Consider the following 24,447-nt stretch of genomic DNA (forward strand, 5'->3'; position numbering starts at 1 on the left):
ATCCCTACTCCCTTTCTTGAACAAGGGAACCACATTTGCTATCCTCCAGTCTTCTGGGACTACTCCTGTAGACAAAGAGGACATAAAAATCAAGGCCAATGGCTCTGCGATCTCCTCCCTTGCTTCCCAGAGAATCCTAGGATAAATGCCATCAGGCCCAGGGGACTTATCTATTTTCACCCTTTCCAGAATTTCCAACACCTCTTCTCTGCATTCCTCGAAGTCATCCATTCTACTTAATTGTGACTCAGTATTCACATTGACAATAATGTCCTGTTCCTGAGTGAATACTGACGAAATGTATTCATTCAGTGTCTCCCCAATCTCTTCCGCCTCCACACGCAACTTCCCACTACTATCCTTGAGTGGACCTATTCCTACCCTAGTCATTCTTTTATTCCTGACATACCTATAGAAAGCCTTAGGGTTTTCCCTAATCCTACCAACTAAGGACCTTTCATGTCCCCTTCTTGCTGCTCTTAGCTCTCTCTTCAGGTCCTTCCTGGTTACCTTATAACTCTCAATCGCCCCAATTGAACCTTCACGCTTCATCTTTACATAGGCCGCCCTCTTCCCTTTAACCAGGGATTCCAATTCCTTATTAAACCACGGCTCCCTCACACGACCCTTTCCTCCCTGCCTGACGGGTACATACTTATCAAGGACACTCAATAGTTGCTCCTTGAACAAGCTCCACATATCAATTTACCAACAGGGAAATGGTTTTCTTTTCAGAGATTATAGATACTTTTACCCTGTTTAAGTAGGTAGCTGACCTCCTTTTGACTTTTAACTTAGCATGGGCTGTGCAAAACTTAACTTCAGGCAAGGTTGTGGTTGCCATGTACAGTTGCTGCAGTAGATTCCAATTTAACTGGAAAGAAGGTGAACATTCAATTATTATTGGGTTTGACCTGCTGGTGGTTTAACGTCTCATTATCTTAGCATACTCCCGAATGCTACGTGTCTGTGTAATTGAAGTGCACTCATTCTGTGTACAGCTATGTTCAAACTCAAGTCATTGCTCCAGTGATGAGCAAGAGATGGTGAGCTTCTTTGAGTGGAACTGCCTCTTGAGCTAGCATGAAAATGTGTTGCTGGAAAAGCGCAGCAGGTCAGGCAGCATCCAAGGAACAGGAGAATCGACACACTTTCCTCATTCCTGAAGAAGGGCTTATGCCCGAAACGTCGATTCTCCTGTTCCTTGGATGCTGCCTGACCTGCTGCTCTTTTCCAGCAACACATTTTCAGCTCTGATCTCCAGCATCTGCAGCCCTCACTTTCTCCTCTTGAGCTAGCATGGCAATTAACCCCGAATATTCCTTCATTGGTAACTTTTGTTTTGGACTTTTATTGCAGCCAAGGGATGTAACAAATTTCACAGTGAGTGGTTTTGCCCCAATGAGCCCCCGGATCAGCAGTCCAATGCATCCCAGTGGTGGAGGTAAGTGAGCATTTCAGGCAAGATCTAAAGCTATTTATTTAGTGGAAGGCATGCTTTTGACAACCAGGATTGAATGCCAATAGATTGACATTCGAAGACTGTTGCTTTCTCATATGATGTGTTTATTCCATTAATAGCAGGCAATATAATTTTTGCCTATTGATCTGTCTTTGATGCATAGCTGAAATGGTTTCAGTGGGAGACTCTGTTCATGATTAGTGATACCAAACTGCAAATTATTTCATATGTGGTCTGCCTGACCTAAGTATTTCCAGCATTTCCTGTTTTATTTTCTATTTCCACCATCTACAATAATCTGCTTTTCAACTTGCAATTCATTGGATTTGTGTTCCCTGTGATATGAGTGAACTTCTCTCCCATATTAAAATAGGGGCTTTCTCAGGGCCCTCTTAGCAGACTTGTATTAATGTCTGTAGCCTTAGCTTCCAAACTAAATTACCAAACGAGAAATGATTTTCTTTTCAGAGGTTTTGGTATTGTGGAGACTCCTATCCTGTTAAAATAGGTAGCTGAACTAAATGACCATGATCTTGAAGTTTGCATCTTGGAATCCATTACAAGACCATGTCAAATGGTTCTGAGGAAAGAAAGCCTTTGCAATAAACTGGTGTACAATCTGGGTGGATTGAGACTTCATGGCATTACTTCTATATAACAGCTTGCATTTGTATAGCATCCTTAACATATTAAAACATCCTAAAGAGCTTCACAGAGATTGTTAACAGACAAAATATCAAGCCAGTGAAGGAAATGTTTGGAAATTAATCCAAACACTGGGTCGCTGAGTTAATGAGGCTTAAAAGCTGCTGTGCAGAGAGAGAGGGGTTTATGGAGGTAATTCTAGAGTTCATGGTCTAAGCAAATGAAGGGACAGCATCCAACACCAAGCCAAAGGAAATTGGGACATGCAAGAGGCATCAATTGGAGGAACACAGTTGATGGAGAAAGTTAGTGAGATAGCAAGTGGCAAGCCAATGAGATGATTTGAACCCCAAGGCAATGATTTTAAAATTGAAACTTTACCAGGTCAGAAATCCCTCTATGCCAGGCAACCATAGAATGATATGTGAATGTGTAAGAATTGTGTTATGTACACAGAGAATTTGGGTGAGCTCAACCTGTTAGTGTGTTGCCGATAGGAGGTCAACCATGAAGAAGTTGATTGGGGTAATAAAGGTATTAAAGAAAATTTCAACAACAGATGGGTGATATCATGGAAGTGATAGTTAAGTAACCCAGTGTGAGATCAGAAGCTCAACTCAGATGGACTGTTGTGGCTGTAGAAACTTTCTGGTTCATCCTGAGTTCATGGCCATGAAGGAGGACTGAATTAGCAGCTAGGGGACAGAATATGTTTTGAGGGCAAAGACTGATGTTAATTGGTTGAAATTTTTATTCATCTGAAGTGCAACATGTTCTGACAGCACAGAGGTGGTGCAGGAATTTAGAGAGAGGGATGGTGGTGTTGTGAAACTGCATAACTTCAGTGTATCTATCTTCCACAGACTGTCCCTTGGTGTCAGTATCAGATTAAAAAAAATAGGCTGGGCCCAAGATTAAATCTTTGGTTGTCCTGAGGTAACCATGTAGGAGCAGGAAGAGATGTACTATAGATTTCTTAGCTAATTGCATATTTGGGAATAAAACCATGTGAGGGTAGTGCCTGTTAGTTTGTCACTGAGGAGGTGCTGGAGGAGAACGATTGGCAATATCACGATTGCAGACAGCTATCATAGATCAGAGCTGGATAATCAACATGGTTACAGACATTTGGGGGTCATTTGCAATCTCTTTGGTTTTATTATGAGGTAGTTTAAACATGGATTTTGCCATTTGTTCTCTCTAACTTTGTCATGTAACTCTGCAATCCTCCAGTTCTTGCTTCTTCTACATTTCTTACTCCTTTCAACTTGCCACTGGTTGCTTCTTTCTCTTCAGCAATCTTGAACATGAACTCTAGAATTATCCCCTTAAACCTCTGTCTACCCACATCCTTTGAAGGGTCAAAACTTACCTGCCTGTGATAGGTTCTGATTTGGAGTTATAGAAAGACGGGCATGGGTTTGGAAGGTAACAACACTTCGTCTTTACAAATGAGGACTTTGGAGATTGGGCAGTAGTTGCAAGAACAGAACTGTCAAGCTTGGATTTTCTTGAAGGGTGGTTTTTAATAGTGGACATGGTATTTGAAGTGGAGGGGAATGTTATCAAAGAAAAGGGATATGTTTATATTATCAGCAATCAGGAAGGCAAGAAAGAATGGTTGGATGATTAGCAATTTATTTGGAATAGGATCAAAAGAGCAGGGGTGAGTTGCAACTAAGTTGAACTGAGATGCTTGAGGTGAGTTCAGGGTTAGGGAGAAAATGGAATTTTTCTAAGTTTGGCTTGTTTGGAGAAGAGAGGGAAAAGGCAGCTGAACAGATGCCTGAAGCTCAGTGACTAAGAAGTAAATGAGATACTTGCTCATGTTGGAAATGGAGTGTCGCACAAGAAGGATTTCAGGAGGGATTAATGGGGAGATAGTGATGTAATGGTAATATTACTGGATGAATAATCTTCCTAGGCTTAATGCTCTGACTGCAAATAGACTGACTTTGAAAGGAAATTTCATTATTCAGACCAAAGGCAGCAACTGGTGACATTTGAATTCAGTTAATAAATCTGGAATTGAAAGTAATTCTTAGTGATAATGACCATGAAACTGTCATCAGTTGTTGCTTTAAAAAAAACATCTGGTTTGTGGTTGAGTTAACGCTTTCTGAAATGGCCTGAGCGATCTCATTTGTTCAAACATAATTAAGGATGGGCAGCAAATGCCAGCCTTACCAGCTTTCATAAAAGAATGAAGGAAAAGATGGTGGTTGGCAGCTGAGAAGAGAATTTGAGCTATCTTCAGATTCAAGGATGATCCTAGAACAGTAATTAGTTTTGGCAGAGATCCAGTAGTGCTTTGTTTCATCCAGCTAGATCTGGCAACAAATGGTTCAAAGCAATTGTCTACCATAACTTCTCACGTGTACAGCTAATGAGAATAATACAAGACAATCATCAGTGCACATGAGAGTCAAATACTTAAGATGTGGCCCAGAGTCCAAGATTTTCCTGGACTTCCTGTCACTTGAATATGAACTTGATGAGCATAGAGCTCTCCAGAAAGACCTGAAATTAACCATGATGTTTAAAACAAAACGTTTGATGAATAAACAGTAGGAAAAATACAAGTTGATGTGAATAATGAAATCTCCTTTCAAAGTCAGTCTTCCAGATTTACGTAATATTAAATTTCCAGCATGCATTAACTGAACAATTTGTAGGAATAGTTGGGATAGTTTGATAAAGGACCATTACCTGCAGATAAATCTTGTTTTATTAGCTACTGGTTGATGAATTAGGAATCCAATACTGGACATTGTGGTGAAGCCCTCTACTCTCAATAAAACGTGATCTGAAATTTAATATGATGCTGGATTTTTGGTATGGTCAGTTTTATCAAGTGTGTGACTGCAATGTTCAATCAATGTTTTAAATATTGTCCACGTGTCCATTGGTTTCAGTTTATTCTAATGGCTTCAAACATTTGTCCCTTGATAATCCCGTTTTGGTGATGTGCACTGCTGAAACGCAAGATGTGTCTATGCCTTTATTCATCATGACTTTATTGACATCTGCTTTTCTGCAATTAAGATGATTAAATGATTGAATCTTACAGCCCCTCGAGGTGGGTTTGGAGGACAGGGGGGAATGGGCCGTGGTCGAGGTCGTAGAGATAATGACCTGATTGGACAAACGGTGCGCATTTCACAAGGACCATACAAAGGTATGCTATGAAACAAAGAACTTTCTTAGTTAACACCATGCGCTGAATATTCAAAGCAATGTACACAACAAAATCTCAATATACCACCTAATCTACAAAAAAGTAGAAATTGGAGAAACTCGGGGCAAAACCGTTCTGCTGCAGAATCACTGATTTAAAGCATTAACTCTGCTTTCTTCTCTCAGATGCTGCGAGACCTACTAAGTTTCTTCAGCAAATTCTGATTTTTATTTCAGATATCCTTCATCCACAGTTCTTTGCTTTATTTTAACACCTAATCTTCACATTTCCTGGTGTACAACGCTATGATTATTGAATCCTCTTTGCCAGTTTATGTTTAAATGTTTTAAACGTTTTTCTGTCATTTTTTTAAACATACAGAAATCTATGTTTGTAAGTTTCAAAAATTCTCCAAACAACTGACTAATTGCATAATAAAAATACTGAGACTTTTAGAAAGCGGTTATATCAGTGGGATCGTGAGAAGTGGCAAGGACATGGGAAAGCAGCATGGCTCCCACTTAATCCCTCAACTGCCACTAAATTGTAATGAATCGCACTGGCATCCCACCAGCAGAGTGGAAATCTTTTGTCAGCCCTTCTGCCCTCTGACATGTTTGGGGGGGGGGGGGAGGGGGCGGGGAGGTGTTTGTTGTTGCTGAGAGACTGCCAAGGGGCCTGTCCTCAATTAAGTAGCTTCTGTGTAGTGTTGCTACAGGGGAACACTCCCTATATAGGCAAAAGGTAACACTTTTATAAACAGTCCATTTGAACATTGCAATGTACAATGTATAGGATGAATCTTTGTTCACTGCCTGGAACTGGGTGCTACAGCAGAGCTTGTTCAGTTCACTATTACAATACTGAGCATAATGAATTGTGTCCATAGGTTACATAGGTGTGGTAAAGGATGCAACAGAATCCACAGCTCGTGTAGAACTTCATTCCACCTGCCAGACCATTTCTGTAGATCGCCAGCGCCTCACTACAGTGTAAGTATAAAGTCAAAAATAGTCAAAAATAAACTGCATTTTGAAGTTGATGAATGTGTCTGGCATTCGAGTCAGTTGAATGGATTGTATCCGTTGCTAGAACAGCAGCTTCTCTTTGCGTAGTACCTTAAATCTAATAAACTGTTATTTCAAAAGATTGTTTCAAAACAAATTATGGCACTATGCCAGATAAGAGATTAAGTCAGGTGACCAAATGTTTAATCTAAAAGACCGATTTTATGGGAGTATCTGAAAGGAGGAAAGCCAGGTCATGAGGCAAAGAGTTTTAGGTAGGGTGTTTTAGAGCTAGGAACTAGACAACTGAAATCATGCTCATCAAAGCTGAAGCAATTAAATTGGGTATGTTTAAAGACAAAAATTGGATTCCAGATATAGTAGAGAGTTATCTGACAGAAATAGATTAGAAATAGGGAGCGACAACACTATGGAGGGATTTAAAACTAGCCTGATAATTTTAAACCTAGATTTTGCTCAACTAGAAATCAGTGAAGAACTACAATGGGTCTTACTGCAAGTAAAGACATAGGGAATTTGGTGACCTCATGTTTGTGAAGGATAGAATGTGAGAGGTCAGCAGCGAATGCTTCTGAAAAGTCAGGTATTAAAGACATAACAGAAGATTCTGCATTTCATAAACTGAGACATGGGTAAAGGAGGGTGATGGATGTGAAAATTGAGAGGCTTTCATGCTGACGTTTTGTTTGTGACTGAAAGCTCCACTTGGGGTCAATTACAACACCTTGGCTACGACAGACTGGTTTAATCTCAGACTGTTACCGGGAAGAAGAATGGAATTGGTAGCCAGAGTTTGGAGTGGGAGATAAAATTCAATGGCTTTGATCTTCCCGTTATTTACTTATATTGGTATTATCCCTTCATTGTACTTTGATGTGTATAAATCAGTAGCATAATTGAAACAAGCTGGGCTGTGATTTTAGAAAATGGTATATTCCCTGTGTAGGGCCTGCCTCTGATGTCCCATGGTAGGAAAATAGTTATCTAATGTGCAGTTTTGAGTCTTACGAATGAATGTCGACTGCTTGAGGTGATGGTCAGGTGGGTAGTGATACCTGCAGATCTTAATCCAAACAAGATTTTAGGTGGAGGAAAGAAAGGGTCAAGAGAAGAAGTGTGACTGATTCTGACAATCCTTATAATATTTCTAATGACTTGAAGTCTAGAATTATTATGATATTAATTTGTGTAAACTTGTTCTATCTGGAAATCCTCAATTATTTTCAGCATAGCCTTAGTGGGAGTGTTAGCATTATCTTGGTTTCTCTCTCGTTTTCTTCAAGCCACCTTCAGCCCACCTGTCAATGTTATCCACCCATTTAATTTTTCTTCTTTTCTATTTTTGCTTCAGTTGATCCTAGCTCAAGACTGTCAGGTCTTCATTTCCAAGGTCCTATATTTCTGTCTTTCTCCTTGTCGTATTTAGCAACCTTTTTGATTTGTGAACTCTTACTCTTGATCCTGATGTATTTGCATGTCTTTATGTCCATCCACTGATTCTGGGCATCCACTGCTGTAACCCATTACAACCTGGAGATATTGTGAGCTTAATGGTTCCTGATGTTGAATTTTGTTTGTAGGAAAATATACAAAATACTTTCATCTTTGAATTTCAGGGACTCAAAGAAGAAGGGTGGCTTGACATCTGCTTACAGTCGTACTCCAATGTATGGTTCCCAGACCCCAATGTATGGCTCAGGATCACGGACACCCATGTATGGCTCTCAGACACCTTTACATGATGGTAAGATTGCTTGGCCAGACAGTATTGTGGAACTCATTGCCCATGGGTATGGTGCAAGTGGAGACATTCATTTCATAGGGAAAATAGATGGCAACTTAAAAGGTTGCCGGGCTACAGGAATGGAAAGGGTGAACTGAACTGACCAGATTCATGCTAATTCCCAATTAACAAACTTATTCGGAGAAAAGGCTCTGGTGACTTTGTTCACTGGTCATTTTAGTAAAATTCCTGTATCCCAATGGATTCCTTAATTTAGAAGTCAGTGTGAATGTCCTCAAATGTAATAACCTATGCCGATCATATTTCAAAGCTGGCATCTATTGTTATGTCTTTGAGCCACAGTTATGTAGTCAAGAAAATCAAAAACACCAAGCAAACATTGTATTCACAACCAGAAGATCTCCATTTTATGCAGTTTAATATAACAGGTGCTGAGCTTGGTGCCCTAATAATTGATTTCTGCAAACGCATGACCAGTCCATTCATGCTCTGTGTGATCTAAATAACCTCATTATAGAAATTATCAAGCACTGAGCCTTTTTTGAATTTTTAAAAAAGCTGTTTGGGACATTATTGCCCCTGGTGCATTATCCACGGAAATACCTCAATCAATCAAAATCAACATGCCATCCAATGAGCATCCTTTTCTCATGCAGTATAAATTGTTCTCCTTTTCAAATTTGGCATTGTTGTAATTGCCCTGATTGGTGTGAAATGAGCAACTTTGACAACATGTCTGTTCTCAGAAATACACTTTTTATTTGTTCGGAAGTGATTTTAATTCATTTAGAAAGTTGGTTTGTCCAGAAATTAATCTGATTTGAAATCTGTCTGAGAAACCATCCTGTCAACACAGATTTTAAAGTTGGAATTGGCTTCAGGATATAAATCAAATTATTAAATACCTTTTTTATTTGCACTTAAAGCTGTGAAGTTTTTGGGAGACTGAAATACATTGCCTGGGTGTTGGCTGCGATGTGTTTGTGATTAGAATGAAGAAATGAGCTTGTACAGTGTCATTATATGAGACATTGCAGGATCTTGCAGAGTTACAATCATTGCAAAACCTTTACAGCAATTTCATCAGAAATAGTCAAATATTGAGTCTGTTTTTATTCCAGCCTGCATCTGAAATGTTAGCAAAGATCAGTATGCTTCTGACATATATCTTTGATTTTAGGAAGTCGAACTCCACATTACGGTTCCCAAACGCCGGTTCATGATGGGAGCAGAACTCCAGGGCAAAGTGGGGCTTGGGATCCAAACAATCCCAACACACCATCCAGGTAAGTATCAATGAAAGCGAAGATTTTCAGTTTGACTTGCAGCGAAGGTTAGAATTTAAACAATATATGAATTTATTTTCTTCCACAGAGTGACTTGTGCAGTTTGATTTTTACAAGCAATATTTTCTTTTCTTTAATTGCACAGGAATGATGATGAGTATGATTTCCCTTATGATGATGAGCCCACCCCATCTCCACAGGCCTATGGTGGAACACCCAACCCACAAACTCCAGGCTACACAGACGTGCCATCTCCACAGGTTAACCCCCAATATAACCCTCAAACACCCGGAACACCAGCAATGTGAGTACATATAAAGCCCTGTGTTGTGTAATTATATCATTAATTCTCTGAACTCCATTATTTTCTGTTGAAGTACATTGGTGCTGCTAAGAGGGCACATTACTGGACTTTTCCATGGGTCGAGGCAATCGATTTTTTAGTAGCGGGTGCACGTAGAATTTATTACGCAGAAACAGGTCGTTTAGCCCAACCAATTTTTTCCAGTATTTATCATCCACAGAAATATCTTCATACTTGATTGCATCTAGTCTTCACATTACTTCTCCTTAACTCTCATGAATACATGAATAGCGTGGAGTTAAGCCCCATCAGACTGAAACAAAGTCTTCACTTCCACCAAGTCTCTGTCTGCCAACAGAATCATGATGGCACAGCAGCTCAGTGCATCAGGTCTATCCTTGCTCCTTTTAGAGCAAACAATAGTCTCATTCCTCTGTACAGTTCTGTAGCCAAGCAATTTTATTTCCCTCAAGTGCTTTCCAACTTCTTCAAATCATTCAATATCTCTGCTCCACTGTCCTCATAGGCAATGTGTTCCAGTCATTGCCATTGTTTAATTAAAATAGTTCTTCTTCATGACCCCATGTCTCTTTTGCCTGGTCTTGAAATCTGTCTCCATTTCTTTAACCATTAGCTAATGGGAACAACATACCTTATTTAAACATGTCATGACACAGTACAAATATAACCTCACTATTCAAGAAAGTGGAAACTATAGACCAATTAGAGGATGTAACAAGCAGGGAGTGGTGGGCCTGTGAAATTCATTGCCACGGAGCGCAGTGGAGGCCGGGGACGTTAAATGTCTTCAAGGCAGAGATTGATAAATTCTTGATCTTGCAAGAAATTAAGGGCTATGGGGATAATGTGGGTAAGTGGAGTTGAAATGCCCATCACCCATGATTAAATGGCAGTGTGGACTCGATGACTTATGGTAGACACAGGGGAGCCGGTAGACACAGAGGAGCCAGTCGATATCCAAAAAGCATTTTATGAATTGCCACATTTTCCCTTGATTTATTATTGTCATGTATACCTAAGTACACTGAAAAGCTTTGTTTGTGAGCACGACAGGAAAATCATAGTAAGCAAGGACATGAAGTTCATAAGGTGCTTAGACAGACTGAGGCCTACAGGTTACACTGCATAGGAGGTGCACGAAGCAAGGTCAACATTATTTGAATTTAGAGAGCCCATTCATTAGTTTAATAATGGCAGTGAAGAAACTGTTCTCAAACCTGTTGGTGCATGTTCAAGCTTCTGTATCTTCTACGTGATGGAAGAGTTTGTAGGAGAGCATTACTGGAGTAGGAGAGGTCTTTGATGATGTTGGCAGCCTTTCCACGGCAACAAGAACTGTAAATGGAGTCCATGGATGGGATGTTGGCTTGCATGATGGTCTGAGCTGTGCAAACAACCTTCTGTAATTTTGTACGGTCCTGGGCAGAGCAGTTGCTGTACCAGGCCATTATGCACCTGGATAGTAAGCTTTCTGTGCATTTGTAAAGGTTGGTGAAGATCTTTATGGACATGCCGAGTTTCCTAAGCTGCCTGAGGAAGAATATGATTTAGAGATGCCGGTGTTGGACTGGGGTGTACAAAGTTAAAAATCACACAACACCAGGTTATAGTCCAACAGGTTTAATTGGAAGCACACTAACTTTTTAACTTTGAGGAAGAATAGGCATTGTTGTGTTACCTTGACCGTTGCATCTCCATGGGAAGTCTAGGACAGGTTGTCGCTCCTAGGAACTTGACACTCTCAACCTCTGCCCCGTTGATGTTCTCCTGCTTTCTATATTAAGTCATTGATTAGTTATTTTGTTTTGCCACATTTAGAGAGATGTTATCATCGCACCATGACAGCAATCTTTCGGTCTCTTTTCTGTATTCTAATATGTGTACTGCATCAAGTTAAGCATTCAGGGTATGGATATGATTTATTAACATGAATGACTGATTGATTGGTTAACTCCCAGGAAACGCAGTTGGGATAATGGGGTTATTTTCAGGTTGACAAGCTGATAGGGGAGTGCCTCCGGGATCAGAGCTTAACTAGTTAATCTGTGGTGATAACTTGAATAAGGGAACTGACTGCTTTGCAGCCAAATATTCTGATTGTACAAAGATAGGTGGGCAAGCAAGTTATGAGTATACAAACAGTCTGCGAAAGGGTATGGAAGAGTTAAGTGGTTGGGCAAAAATTTGTTGGATGTTGTATAATGTAAGAAAATGTAAGGTTATCCACTTGTCAGGAAGGATAAGGAAGCAGATTATTACTTAAATGGTGAAGCAGTGTAGAATTCTGCAGTACAGAAGGATCTAAATGTCCATGAATCACGCAATATTAGCATGCAGATATATCAAATAATTAGGAAGGACCTGGAGTGTTGACCTTTATTGCGGGGATGTGGAGTATGAAAACAGAGGTCTTGGTATAACTGTACAAAATGTTGGTGAAACTGAAGAAATGTAGAATATTTTAGCCTCCTTATTGGAGAAGAATTAACTTACATTTGGTAATAGTTCAGAGAAGACTCACAAGGCTAATTTCTGGGATGAAGGGATTGTTATATGGGGAAAGCTCAGCAATACAGTCTGTCTTTGGAGTTGAGAAGAATGAGACGTGATCCCTTATTGGAACCTAAAACATTCTGAGGCAGCTTGATGGCTGAGATGCTGAAAGGGTGTTTCATTTAGGTGGAGTTGAGAACTAGTGGGTACAGCTTAAAAAGGAGGGATCTCGTGTAAGATGAAGATAAGGAGAAATTTCTTTTCCACTCAGAGCAGTGGAGGTTCAGTTAGCTATTTTGGGGTTGACAAAAGAGTTAAGAATTTGTGGAACAAATAAGAAAGTAAAATTGAGGCCATGACCAAGATCAGCCATGATTTTATTGATTTGTAGAGCATGTTTGAAGTGCCAAATGACCACCACCTATTTATTATCTCCCAACTCTTCTCTAAATCTCCTTTAATATCTGGAGAATAATCCCAGTTTCATCAACCTAATCTTTAGCTGTAAACACCTCATCCATGAACCCATTCAAGTGGAATCCTCAAGGACTTTCGTATCCTTTCTAAAGTGGATTGCTATTTGCTCTGATTTTGGCTGCCTTTCTACACTTTGTTACTCTTCAAAAAGGTGGCTCAAGTATGGCTAGTTCAGTCTCCTCATCATTTAATCTTTGGAATTTGTTTTTCAGGTACAGCACAGACCAATTTTCTCCATATGCGGCTCCATCGCCTCAAGGATCTTACCAGCCCAGCCCCAGTCCACAAAGCTATCACCAGGTTGCACCAAGTCCTGTGGGCTACCAGAATACTCACTCACCTGCCAGCTATCACCCAACACCATCACCAATGGCGTACCAGGTACGTTTTAAGAGTGAACCTGTTTGAATTTACTTTTACAAAGACAGCAGCCACTTGTCTGTGCTGGTTTACTGGTTAGTTGACCTCAGCTGGGAAGCAGTTAATACTGTAACTGAAACAAACACAAGAAGTCCTAGAGAAGCTGAGCAGGTCTGACAGCATCTGCAAAGAGAGAAACAGACTTAATTTTTTGAATCCAATATGACTTCTTCAGACCTGCAAGGGTTTGGAAAATGGTGCTTTTTATATTGGCAGAGATGGAATATAAAATGATGGAAAGTAAATTGAATATTTTACCAGTACATGAACAATATTGTTCTAACTCAAGTTGCCTTTCTGTCCCACTCACAGTATGTTTTCTGTTACAGGCAAGCCCAAGTCCAAGCCCTGTTGGTTATAGTCCAATGACACCTGGGGCCCCATCTCCCGGTGCATACAATCCTCACACACCAGGTTCCAGCATTGATCAGGGGTCCAATGACTGGGTAACAACTGACATCATGGTTAAAGTACGGGACACCTATTTGGATGCGCAGATCATAGGACAGACTGGAGTGATCCGCAGCGTGTCGGTATGTAACATTACAGTTGTACTGAATGTTGGTTTTGAAATTTGAGATAAAGATTTAAGCACACTTTTAACACAAGGCAATCCAGAGAGAAAGTTTGGAGTCTGAAATATTCAGTTCATTAGTCTGGCTTCTGAAGTGAACAAAGAATCACAACCACAGAGCCACAATAGTAAAACATTATTGTGTCAAAGTTGCCAGCAACCCAGCAAAATATTCTAGTCACCTGGAAGTGAGTAGTTAATGGAGCAATTGCCCTAATATCATTCTGGAAATAGGATAGAGTGGGATGCATGTAGGAATGTAAAAACCTCTGTGATATGAAACTACTGTGTGCCTGTTGAAAGTGGGAGTGAATTTTCTTTCTTGCAGGTGAGTTTTAATGTCAGTCGTGCTCATGCCATATCAGGGTTGGTAATTCTTTCACTGCATGTGGGGGTCACAGGCAAAGCTAGCATTTAGTACCTTTCCCTAATTGTCCAATGAAGGTTGTGGCCAGTCAGCTTCTTGAACTGCTGCAATCCATCTTGTTTGACATAACTAAATGGCTTGCTGCCTACCTCAGAGGACAGTTAAGATTCAAACACATAGTTGTGGATTTGGAATCACACAAAAGCCAGACCAGATAGGAACAGCTGACTTCCTTCCCAAACGACAGTAGTAATCCGGATGAATTTTCACTGCAGTTGGTATTAGTTTCACAGTTAGTATCTTTTACGTAGCAAGTTTTGATCAATTAAATTTAAATTCCATCAGCTGCTGTCATGGGATTTGAACTTGTCTCCCCAGGGCAATTGTGAGAGAGTGCAGATTAGTCATGGCATTAACATAACACTACCATTCCCCCAAATATGGGATATTCAGTGCAGGCTCCTTCTAACTGGTCAAAGATGAGCAGTTTTGAACTTGCAGGACCAAATATCTCTCAAAAGATATTGGATTGTAGAATTGTGCTTACTATTTGCATTCTTTATTGTCTGTTCAGCTGAGCCATCGGGTGAAAAGACATGTTGAAATTTGCTACAGCTTTAGTTGCACCAAATATTAACTGAGTGAAAGAACTGTTTGTTGGGTTCAATTACTGCACTGACCATTGTGTGGGCAAATCTTTAGAGAAAATGGGAAAACTTTTATGGTTCAGGACGGGAATGTAAACTTTTAATGCTTTGTAGTTTTGAAGGAATGTTAAATCTTTTTTTCCTGCAGGGTGGCCTTTGCTCTGTGTATCTGTCTGACACTGACAAAGTAGTCAGCATCTCAAGTGAACATCTTGAACCTGTCACCCCTATGAAAAGTGATAAGGTAAGATCCAACTTGCTGCTAACCACCTGTGCCTGAGTTGCTGCAGAAACTCCTTTTGATCTTCTACAATATTAGATTAGATTAGATTACTTTTTTAGATTAGATTACTTACAGTGGGGAAACAGGCCCTTCGGCCCAACAAGTCCACACCGACCCGCCGAAGCGTAACCCACCCATACCCCTACATTTACCCCTTACCTAACACTACGGGCAATTTAGCATGGCCAATTCACCTGACCTGCACATCTTTTGGACTGTGGGAGGAAACCGGAGCGCCCGGAGGAAACCCACGCAGACACGGGGAGAACGTGCAAACTCCACACAGTCAGTCGGCTGAGGCAGGAATTGAACCCGGGTCTCTGGCAATGTGAGGCAGCAGTGCTAACCACTGTGCCACCGTGCCGCCCAATTTTAATATATAAAATTGTCTGTTATAATCTTTGTTTCCCCATTTCTCATGAAGCTCAACATCCATATTCTGATCAGTCACAAAAAGCCTTGGAAAAGATCAATAAAATTGGGGCGGCAAATGACTCAGTGGTTAGCACTGTCTCACAGTGCCAAGGATCTGGGTTCTGTTCCAGCCGCAGACGACTGTTTGTGTGGACTTTGCACATTCTCTCCATGCCTACGTGGGTTTCCTCCAGTTTCTTCTCTCAGTCTAAAGATTGTTCGATGGATTGGCAATGCAAAATTGTCCGTCGTGTCCAGGGATGTGTAAGTTAGGTGGATTAGCCATGGGGAATGCAGTGTTATAGGGAAGGGTTGAGTCTGGGTGGGATTCTCTTTGGAGGGTTAGTGTGGAGTTGATCAGCCAAATAGCCTGCTTCCATACTGTAGGGATTCTATGATTCTAAAAGTCTGTTTTGACTCAAAAGTTTGCAATAATTTGAAAGATAATGAATTGGCAATGCACTATTCTCTTTTTTAATTGATATGTTGTTTTTTTTTCCAAAAGAGCCTTAATGAAAGGGACACTGGATGATGCTGTGGGTTTAGGCACAAAACATTCACTTATGGTATTTTACAATCATAATCATTGAGTCATACAGCATGGAAAGAGACCCTTTGATCCAACTCACCAATGACAACCAAGTTTCCCAAACCACACTAGTCACACTTGCCTGTCTTTGGCCCATGTCCCTCCCAAACTTTCCTATTCACATACGTGTTCAAGTTGTAATTGAACCAGCGTATACCGCTTCCTCTGATGGTTCATTTTACAAAAGAATCACCCTGTGGAAAAAGTTGTCCCTTGGGTCCCTTTTATAAATCTTCCTCCTCTCACCTTAAAATATGCCCCCCTCATTTTGAACTCTCCCCACCCTAGGGAAAAGACCTTTGCTATTCACCTTCTCTATGCCCCTGTTGATTTTGTAAACCTCTATAATGTCACCCCTCAACCTCCTACGCTCAAGTGAAAAATGTTCCAGCCTTTCCCTATAACTCAAACTCTCCAGTTCCAGCAACATCCTGGTAAATCTTTTCTGAACCCTCTCCAGTTACAGCAGGGCAACTGTACACCAAAGGAGGCTTCATCAGTGCCTTGCACAACCTCAACATGAGATCCCAACTCCTATACTCAGTAGGCAAATGTGAGGACTGCAGATGCTGGATCCTGATGAAGGGCTTTTGATCGAAACATCGATTTTCCTGCTCCTCAGATGCTTCCTGACTTGTGCTTTTCCAGCACCACTCTAATCTAGACTCCAAAACTCAGTAGTCTAAGCAAGCATGCTAATCACCTTCTTAATGACCCTGTGTACCTGTGACACAATTTTCAAAGAACTATCTACCTGAAGTCCTTGGTCTCTCTGTTCAATAACACTTAACTGTGTAAGTCCTGCCCATGTTCACTTTTCCAAAATGCAATATCTCGCATTATTTTGGTCAAACTAAGCTCAGATCAATGGCGATGAACGCTTCCTCTTTCACCTTGCTGTAAGAGTTGGACATTAAACAGTTTCTCCTGGCTCAATTAATGTGGATGCAGTTTGTTAGAAAACAGCTAGCCTTAATTAGATTTTAATTGTTAAAACTTTGGAAGAACAAGAACTTAATTGAATGGGTAAAGAGAATAGTTTTTTTTGAGTTTGTTGTTGCAAATGAGTCAAAGAAATGTGTACTCTGCATCAAACCAAACATGGAAGTTCGAAATTGTTGAAATATCCTACTGCTCAGCATTAACACCACTGAAACTCCAAGCAAGAAATTCATAAAAATATTATTCATGCAAATAAATGCTGATATTAGATTGATATTTTATGGGAAAAATCATATATTGTGTGTATAAAAAAAACAACACCGCACAGGAGCAGGCCCTTGGATCCACCAAGCCTGTGCTGATTTCTAATCCTTATTTAAGCCTGTTTATTGCCCATGCATGGTTTCTATCCCTCTGTTTGCCTCCCATTTACAGAAGAAACTCGATTATCCAAATACCAATTATCCGAAAATCGGATTATTCAAAGGAGATCTCGAAGTCCCGATGGAAATATTACTTCAAAGATGTGTTTCCAACAATGATCGCGTCTTTTGTTTACAGTGGTTAAACAGGCACTGTCTCCAAATGACTGAACTCCTGCCCTCTCTCTTCCCCCCACACTTTCCCTAGAGTTCTACACGGGGGTGTACCCTAACCCCACCACCCTTCCCCAGATATTCTCTCCAACATTGTCCTGTACAGGGCAAAGGTGGGACCTGTCAAAATGTTGGAGTAAAAAGTTATGTCTGTGGGTCAGGCAGTCCAGAACTAGAGGGCATAAGTTTAGGGTGAGAGGGGAAAGATATAAAAGAGACCTACTTTTTCACACGGTGAGTGGTATGTGTATGGAATGAGCTGCCAGAGGAAGTGGTGGAGGCTGGTACAATTGCAACATTTAAGAGGCATTTGGATGGATATATGAGTAGGAAGGGTTTGGAGGCATATGGGCCGGGTGCTGGCAGGTGGGACTAGATTGGGTTGGAGGATCTGGTCGGCATGGACAAATAGGACCGAAGGGTCTGTTTCCATGCTGTACATCTCTATGACTCTGTGTGTGTGCGCGCGCGCGTGCGCACGCGTTGTTTGGAGACTTACCCCACAAAGGCAACTGCAACAGTATGGTTGTTGGTGTCCAGTCCAGCTGCCCCAGAGAGGGGCTGAGTGGCTACGGAGGTGGGTGAGGCGGTGTTGGGCGGGAGCGAGAATGGGTTCGGAGTTGGGGGTGGGGCCTTGTGCACTGTGTGCTGCTGCAGTCTCCTGAATAGGGAGTAGACTTTAAAATCTCTGGCCCCCAGAGGAAAGGCATTTGATCAATTAACTGAATAATCGATTATTCGAATGAAATAGTGCCCGCCCATCAAATCCAGATAACCGAGGTTCTCCTGTACATATCTATCAAGATACGCCTTAAACATTGCTAACATGCCTGCTTCCAATACGTCCACTGCCTGTGCGTTCCAGACACCCACCACCCTCTTGTGAAAAATTCTTCCTGTACGTTTCCCCATAACTTTCTCCCTCTCACCTTGAACCTGTGTACTCTTGTAGTTGACCTTTCCAACCTGGGAGAAAGTCTCTGACTATCCACCCTATCTATGCTTCTCATAATTTTGTAGACCTCAGCCTCCATTTTTCCAGTGAAAACAATCCAAGTTTATCCAACCTCTCCTTGTAACTAAAACCCTTCAGACCATGCAATATCCTGATAAACCTTCTGCGCATCCTCTCCAAAGCCTCCATGTCCTTCTGGTAGTTTGGCTACCAGAACTGTATGCAATATTCCAAATGTGGCCTAACTAAAGTTTTATACATAATTTGCCAACTTATTCACTGTCCAGCTGATGGAGACAAGCATGCTGTGTATGAATTCTTGACCACCTTATCCACTTGTGTTGCCACTTTCAGGGATCTGTAGACCTGTATGGCCAGATCCCTCACTATGTCAGTGCACCTCAGGGTTCGGCTATTTATTGTATAATTTGCATCTGAATTTGACCTTCCAAAATGCATGACCTCTATCTGTCATTTCTTTGCCCAAATATGCTGTCTATTTAAATCCCACTCTCAATCCTCCTCACTATCTGTAACTCCCCAGTTTTGGTGTTGTCTGTAAATTTACTAATCAGATCACCTACATTTGCTTCCAGATCATTTAATATAAATTATAAACAACAAGGCTCCCAGCATTAATCCCTTCAGTAATCCATTAGTTACTGATCTCCATTCTGAAAAACATCCTTCCACGAAAACTCTTTGCCTTCTATGACCAAGCCAGTTTTGTATCCATCTAGCTAGCTCACCCGGATCTCATGAGACACTACCTTTCATACTTGCCTGCTATGAGGTACTTTATCAACTGCCTTACTAAAGTCCATGTTTACAACACCCACTCACTGCCCTTCTCTCCTCAATCATTCTTGTCACCTCTCAAGACTCAAGCAGATTGGTGAGACATGACCTTCCGTCCACACACCCACGCTGCCTATCACTAACAAGTCCATTTGCTTCCAAATGTGAATAAATTATGTGTCTCGGTATCTTCTCCAACAGCTTCCCCACTACTGATGTATGGCTCACCGGTCTGTAATTACCTGGATTATTTCTGTTTCCCTTCTTAAAGAAAGGAACAACATTGGCCATTCTCCAGTCTTCTGAAACCTCACCTGAGGCCAAAGAGGATGCAAAGATATCTATTAAGGGCCCAGCTCTTTCCTCCCTTGCTTCCCACCTGATCCTGAGATAGATCTCATCTCGGGACGTGTCTACCTTAATACATTTCAAGACACCCAACACTTGCTCCTTCATTATGTTGACTGACTGAGAGTATTCACACATGTTCTCCTAACCTCAACATCCTTCGTGTCCCTCTCTTTGGTGAATACCAATGTAAAGTATTCATTAAGGATCTCACCCACTTCCACACACAACCTCCCTCCTTTATCCTTGAGTGAGCCTACTCTTTACCTAGCTATCCTTTTGCTCATAATATATGTATAAAATGCTTTAGGATTCTCCTTACCCCTGCTGACAAAAAAAATTTCATAGTCCCTGCCTAACTCCCCATTTAAACTCCTTCCTAATTTTTCTATATTCTTCAAGGATTTCATCTGTTTTTAGTTGCCTCGGGCATAGGTACACTTGCTTTTTTTTGAATAGGCTGATAATTTCCCTGTCATCCAAGGTTCCCAAGTCCCGCCATTCCTTTCCTTAATTTTCACAGGAACATGCCTGTCCTGCACACTAATCAATTGTCTTTAAAAGAAATGTCAGATGTGGTTTTATCCTCAAATAGTTGCTCCCAATCCACATTCCCCGATTCTTGGCTAGTTCGGTTATAGTTGGCCTTCCCCCACCTTCATCCAACATCCGCTGATGTCTTTATCTATAAGCATCCAAAGGTTTACAGAATTATGGTCACTATTCTCAAAATGCTTCCCCACTGAAACATTGATCACCTGACCAGGCCCATTTCCCAATACCAGGTCCAACACAACATCTCCCCCGCTGGACTATTCGCATACTGTTTCAACAAAACCCTCCTAGATATACTTAACAAATTGCTCCCCATCCAAAATCCCAGCACTAAGGGAGTCCCAGTCAGTATGTAAGTAATATTAGACTAGACGGGATTGTGGTTCATGAGGAGCTGTTAGCAATTCTGGAAAGTGTGAAAATAGCTAAGTCCCTGAAGCTGGGTGGGATTTACACTAGGATTCTCTGGGAAGCTAGGGAGGAGATTGCAGAGCCTTTCGCTTTGATCTTTGTCATCATTATCTACAGAAATAGTGCCAGAAGACTGGAGGATAGCAATTATTGTCCCCTTGCTCAAGAAGAGGAGTAGAGACATCCCTGGTAATTATAGACCAGTGAGCCTTACTTCAGTTGTAGGTAAAGTGTTGGAAAGGATTATGAGAGGATTTATAATCACCTAGAAAGGAATAATTTGATTAGAGATAGTCAACACAGTTTTGAAAAGGGTAGGTCATGCCTCATAAACTCTATTGAGTTCTTTGAGATGGTGACCAAACAGGTGGATGAGGGTAAAGCGGTTGATGTGGTGTATATGGATTTCAGTAAAGCTTTTGATAAGCTTCCCCACGGTATGCTATTGCAGAAAATAGAGGCATGGGATTGAGGGTGATTTAGCAGTTTGGATCAGAAATTGGTTAGCTGACAGAAGACAGAGGGTGGTGGTTGGTGGGAAATGTTCGTCCTGGAGTTCAGTTACTAGTGGCGTACCGTTTTGGGGCTACTGCTGCTTGTCACTTTTATAAATGACCTGGACCAGGGCTTAGAAGGATGGGTTAGTAAACTTACTGATGATACTAAATTCAGTGGAGTCGTGGACAGTGCAGAAGAATGTTGCAGGTTATAGAGGGACACAGATAAGCTGCAGAGCTGGGTTGAGAGGTGGAAAATGGAGTTTAATGTGGAAAAGTGTGAGGTGATTCACTTTGGAAGGAGTAACAGAGTACTAGCCTAATGGTAAGATTCTTGGCAGTGTGGATGAGCAGAGAGATCTTGGTGTCCATGTGCATAGATCCCTGAAAATTGCCGCCCAGGTTGATAGGGTTCTTAAAAAGGCGTAAGGTGTGTCAGCTTTTATTGGTAGAGAGATTGAGTTTCGGAGCCATTAGGTCATGTTGCAACTGTACAAAACTCTGGTGCGGCTGCACTTGGAGTATTGCATACAGTTCTAGTCGCCGCATTATAGGAAAGATGTGGAAACACTGGAAAGAGTGCAGAGGAGATTTACCAAGATGTTGCCTGGTATGGAGGGAAGGTCTCATGAGGAAAGGCTGCGGGACTTGAGGCTGCTTTCGTTGGAGAGGAAAAGGTTGTAAGAGGTGACTTAATAGAGGCATACAAGATGATCAGAGGTTTAGATAGGATGGACAGTGAGAGCCTTTTTTCTCGGATGGTGATGACTACCATGAGGGAACATAGCTTTAAATTGAGGGGTGATAGATATAGGACAGATGTCAGAGGTAGGTTCATTACTCAGAGAGTAGTAAGGGTGTGGAATGCCCTGAGTAGTAGACTTGCCAATCTTAAAGGCATTTAAATGGTCATTGGATAAGTATATGGATGATGATGGAATAGTGTAGGTTAGATTGGCTTCAGATTTGTTTCACAGGTCGGTGCAACATCGAAGGCTGAAAGGGCCTGTCGTGCACTGTAATGACAGCATTGTGATTGCACCCTTCCTTTTCCTGAGCTCTGCTCATAATGTCTCACTGCATGATCCCTCCAGGATGTCCTGAACACAGCTGTGAATATGCTCCCTGACCAGTAATGCAACTCCCAAACCTCTTTTGCTTCATCTGTTTTGTCTAAAACATCAACATAGCGAATATTACGCTGACAGCTGCTGTCCCTCATTCAACTATGTCTGTATGATAGCAACAACATCATAATTGCATGCATTAATCCAGGCTCTATGTTCATTCATCTTGTCTGTTATATTTCTTGCATTGAAGCAAATACAGTCCAAGCTTCCAGTTCTGCTAAGCTCAGCAATCTCTTCCCCGACTACTTGTGCTCTTACTTATATTTGCCTTAGTCTCAAGCTCTTCCCCGGTATCTATATTTGCTGATCTATTGTTTAAACCTTCCTGAGTGACACTATACTCCCTCCAGGATATTGGTGCCCCTCCAGTTTAGATCCCCCTTGTACAGGTTCCACATTCCCTGGAAGATATCCCAATGATCCACATAACTGAAGCCCTTCCTCTTACCCCAGCAGTTTAGCCACGTATTCAATTGTTTTCTGCCTCAGTTCTTAGCCTCAGTAGTGCATGGGGAGTAATGCTGAGATTATTACCCTGAAGGTTCTGCTTTTCAGTTTACTATTTAACGCCCTGAATTGTTGATAAGACCATAAGACATAGTGCGGAAGTAAGGCCATTCGGCACATGGAGTCCATTCCACCATTCAATCATGGCTGATGGGCATTTCAACTCCACTTACTCGCATTTTCCCCGTAGCCCTTAATTCCTTGTGACATCAAGAATTTATCAATTTCTGCCTTGAAGACATTAAGCGTTCCAGCCTCCACCACTCTGTGGCAATGAATTCCACAGGCCCACCACTCTCTGGCTGAAGAAATGTCTCCGCATTTCTGTTCTGAATTTACCCCCTCTAATTCTAAGGCTGTGTCCACAGGTCCTAGTCTCCTCGTCTAACGGAAATAATTTCCTAGCGTCCACCCTTTCCAAGCCATGTATTATCTTGTAAGTTTCTATTAAACCTCCCCTTAATCTTCTAAACTCCAATGAATACGATCCCAGGATCCTCAGCCGTTCCTCGTATGTTAGACCTACCATTCCAGGGATCATCCGTGTGAATCTCCGCTGGACATGCTCCAGTGCCAGTATGTCCTTCCTGAGGTGTGGGGACCAAAGCTGGACACAGTACTCCAAATGGGGCCTAACCAAATCTTTATAAAGTCTCAGTAGCACAACGGTGCTTTTATATTCCAACCCTCTTAAGATAAATGACAACATTGCATTCGCTTTCTTAATCACGGACTCAACCTGAATGTTTACCTGTAGAACCTTGTCACTGTTCCTACTTATGTCATTTATGCCAATATGGATAATGACTTCTGTTTGTTTTATCTTTCTGTTGTTTTATCTTCCTGTTTCAGGATGCTCTGTATCTGCTCAGAGACATCCATGACCCTGGCACCAGGGAGGAACATAGCATCCTGGAATGTCTCTCGCAGCCACAGAAGAACTTGTCTGTGCCCCTGACCATTGAATCTCCAATTACTATTGCTCTACTATGCTTTGTCCCCTTCTCTGTACAGCAGAGCCAGTCGTGGTGTCACTGCTCTGTGCTGCTGCTGTTACCTACAAGGCCATCCCCCTCATCTGTATCCAAAATGGAATGCTTGTTCGACAGGGGGCAGCTGCAGGTATATCCAGCACTGACTGCCTGCTCAGTCTAGTGGTACATAAGTCAGTTGATTCAGTGATTCAGTTTCACTAATGTAAGCGTATTAATTTGAGAATAGTTTATAAATATATAAACCTGCTGAAAACCTTTGGTATTTCTTTTCAAAAACTGTTTGCTTTGAAGCATATTGCATTACCTGGATAACTTTATTATTGGCTGGGTTCTGGTGGGGGTAGGTTGTGTGGTCTTGTCTAGTGTAATATAATTAGTCAGCTGATAGTCTTCTGGATCACTTATCATGCAGGAACAGATACCTATAACTGGCCCTTCAGTTTAAAAACAAAAACAAAACAAATTGTACTGCCCTTTTATTACTAATTTTAATGGTTTCCTTCTTTCCTTCTGCAATTTAACAAGTTGTGAAACAGATTACAACTGAACACTTTTGTCCACAATTGAGTGAGTTATGTGTCAGTCAATGAGAGGGTAAATCATGGAGTAAATGAGTTTGATTAGTGATGACTATGTTATCTTGATCTGACTTTCATGACTGTGGGGAGAGGTTGAGGAGTACATTGCCCATTATGTTGGCTTCAGGGTGCACAGGCTGTGTGTGCTTTGCTGGCGAGGGCAGCATTTATTGTCAGACAGTTAACTCCAGATCCACAGCAAT

General features: G+C 41.4%; 1 protein-coding gene across 3 annotated transcripts in view; it reads left to right on the plus strand.

Moving 5' to 3' along the window:
- supt5h (SPT5 homolog, DSIF elongation factor subunit) overlaps window positions 1–24,447 on the plus strand; it is an 81,300-nt gene that overhangs the window by 54,344 nt on the left and 2,509 nt on the right. For all 3 annotated transcript variants that reach the window (XM_043681015.1, XM_043681016.1, XM_043681017.1), the window contains 9 exons: window positions 1,360–1,444; window positions 5,178–5,285; window positions 6,175–6,277; window positions 7,930–8,057; window positions 9,238–9,343; window positions 9,489–9,647; window positions 12,851–13,019; window positions 13,388–13,591; window positions 14,795–14,890. In XM_043681015.1, coding sequence (XP_043536950.1) covers window positions 1,360–1,444; window positions 5,178–5,285; window positions 6,175–6,277; window positions 7,930–8,057; window positions 9,238–9,343; window positions 9,489–9,647; window positions 12,851–13,019; window positions 13,388–13,591; window positions 14,795–14,890 — 1,158 coding nt within the window. The remainder of the gene's footprint in view (window positions 1–1,359; window positions 1,445–5,177; window positions 5,286–6,174; window positions 6,278–7,929; window positions 8,058–9,237; window positions 9,344–9,488; window positions 9,648–12,850; window positions 13,020–13,387; window positions 13,592–14,794; window positions 14,891–24,447) is intronic.

Source organism: Chiloscyllium plagiosum, chromosome 41 (genome assembly GCF_004010195.1).
Source record: "Chiloscyllium plagiosum isolate BGI_BamShark_2017 chromosome 41, ASM401019v2, whole genome shotgun sequence".
NCBI lineage: Eukaryota > Metazoa > Chordata > Chondrichthyes > Orectolobiformes > Hemiscylliidae > Chiloscyllium > Chiloscyllium plagiosum.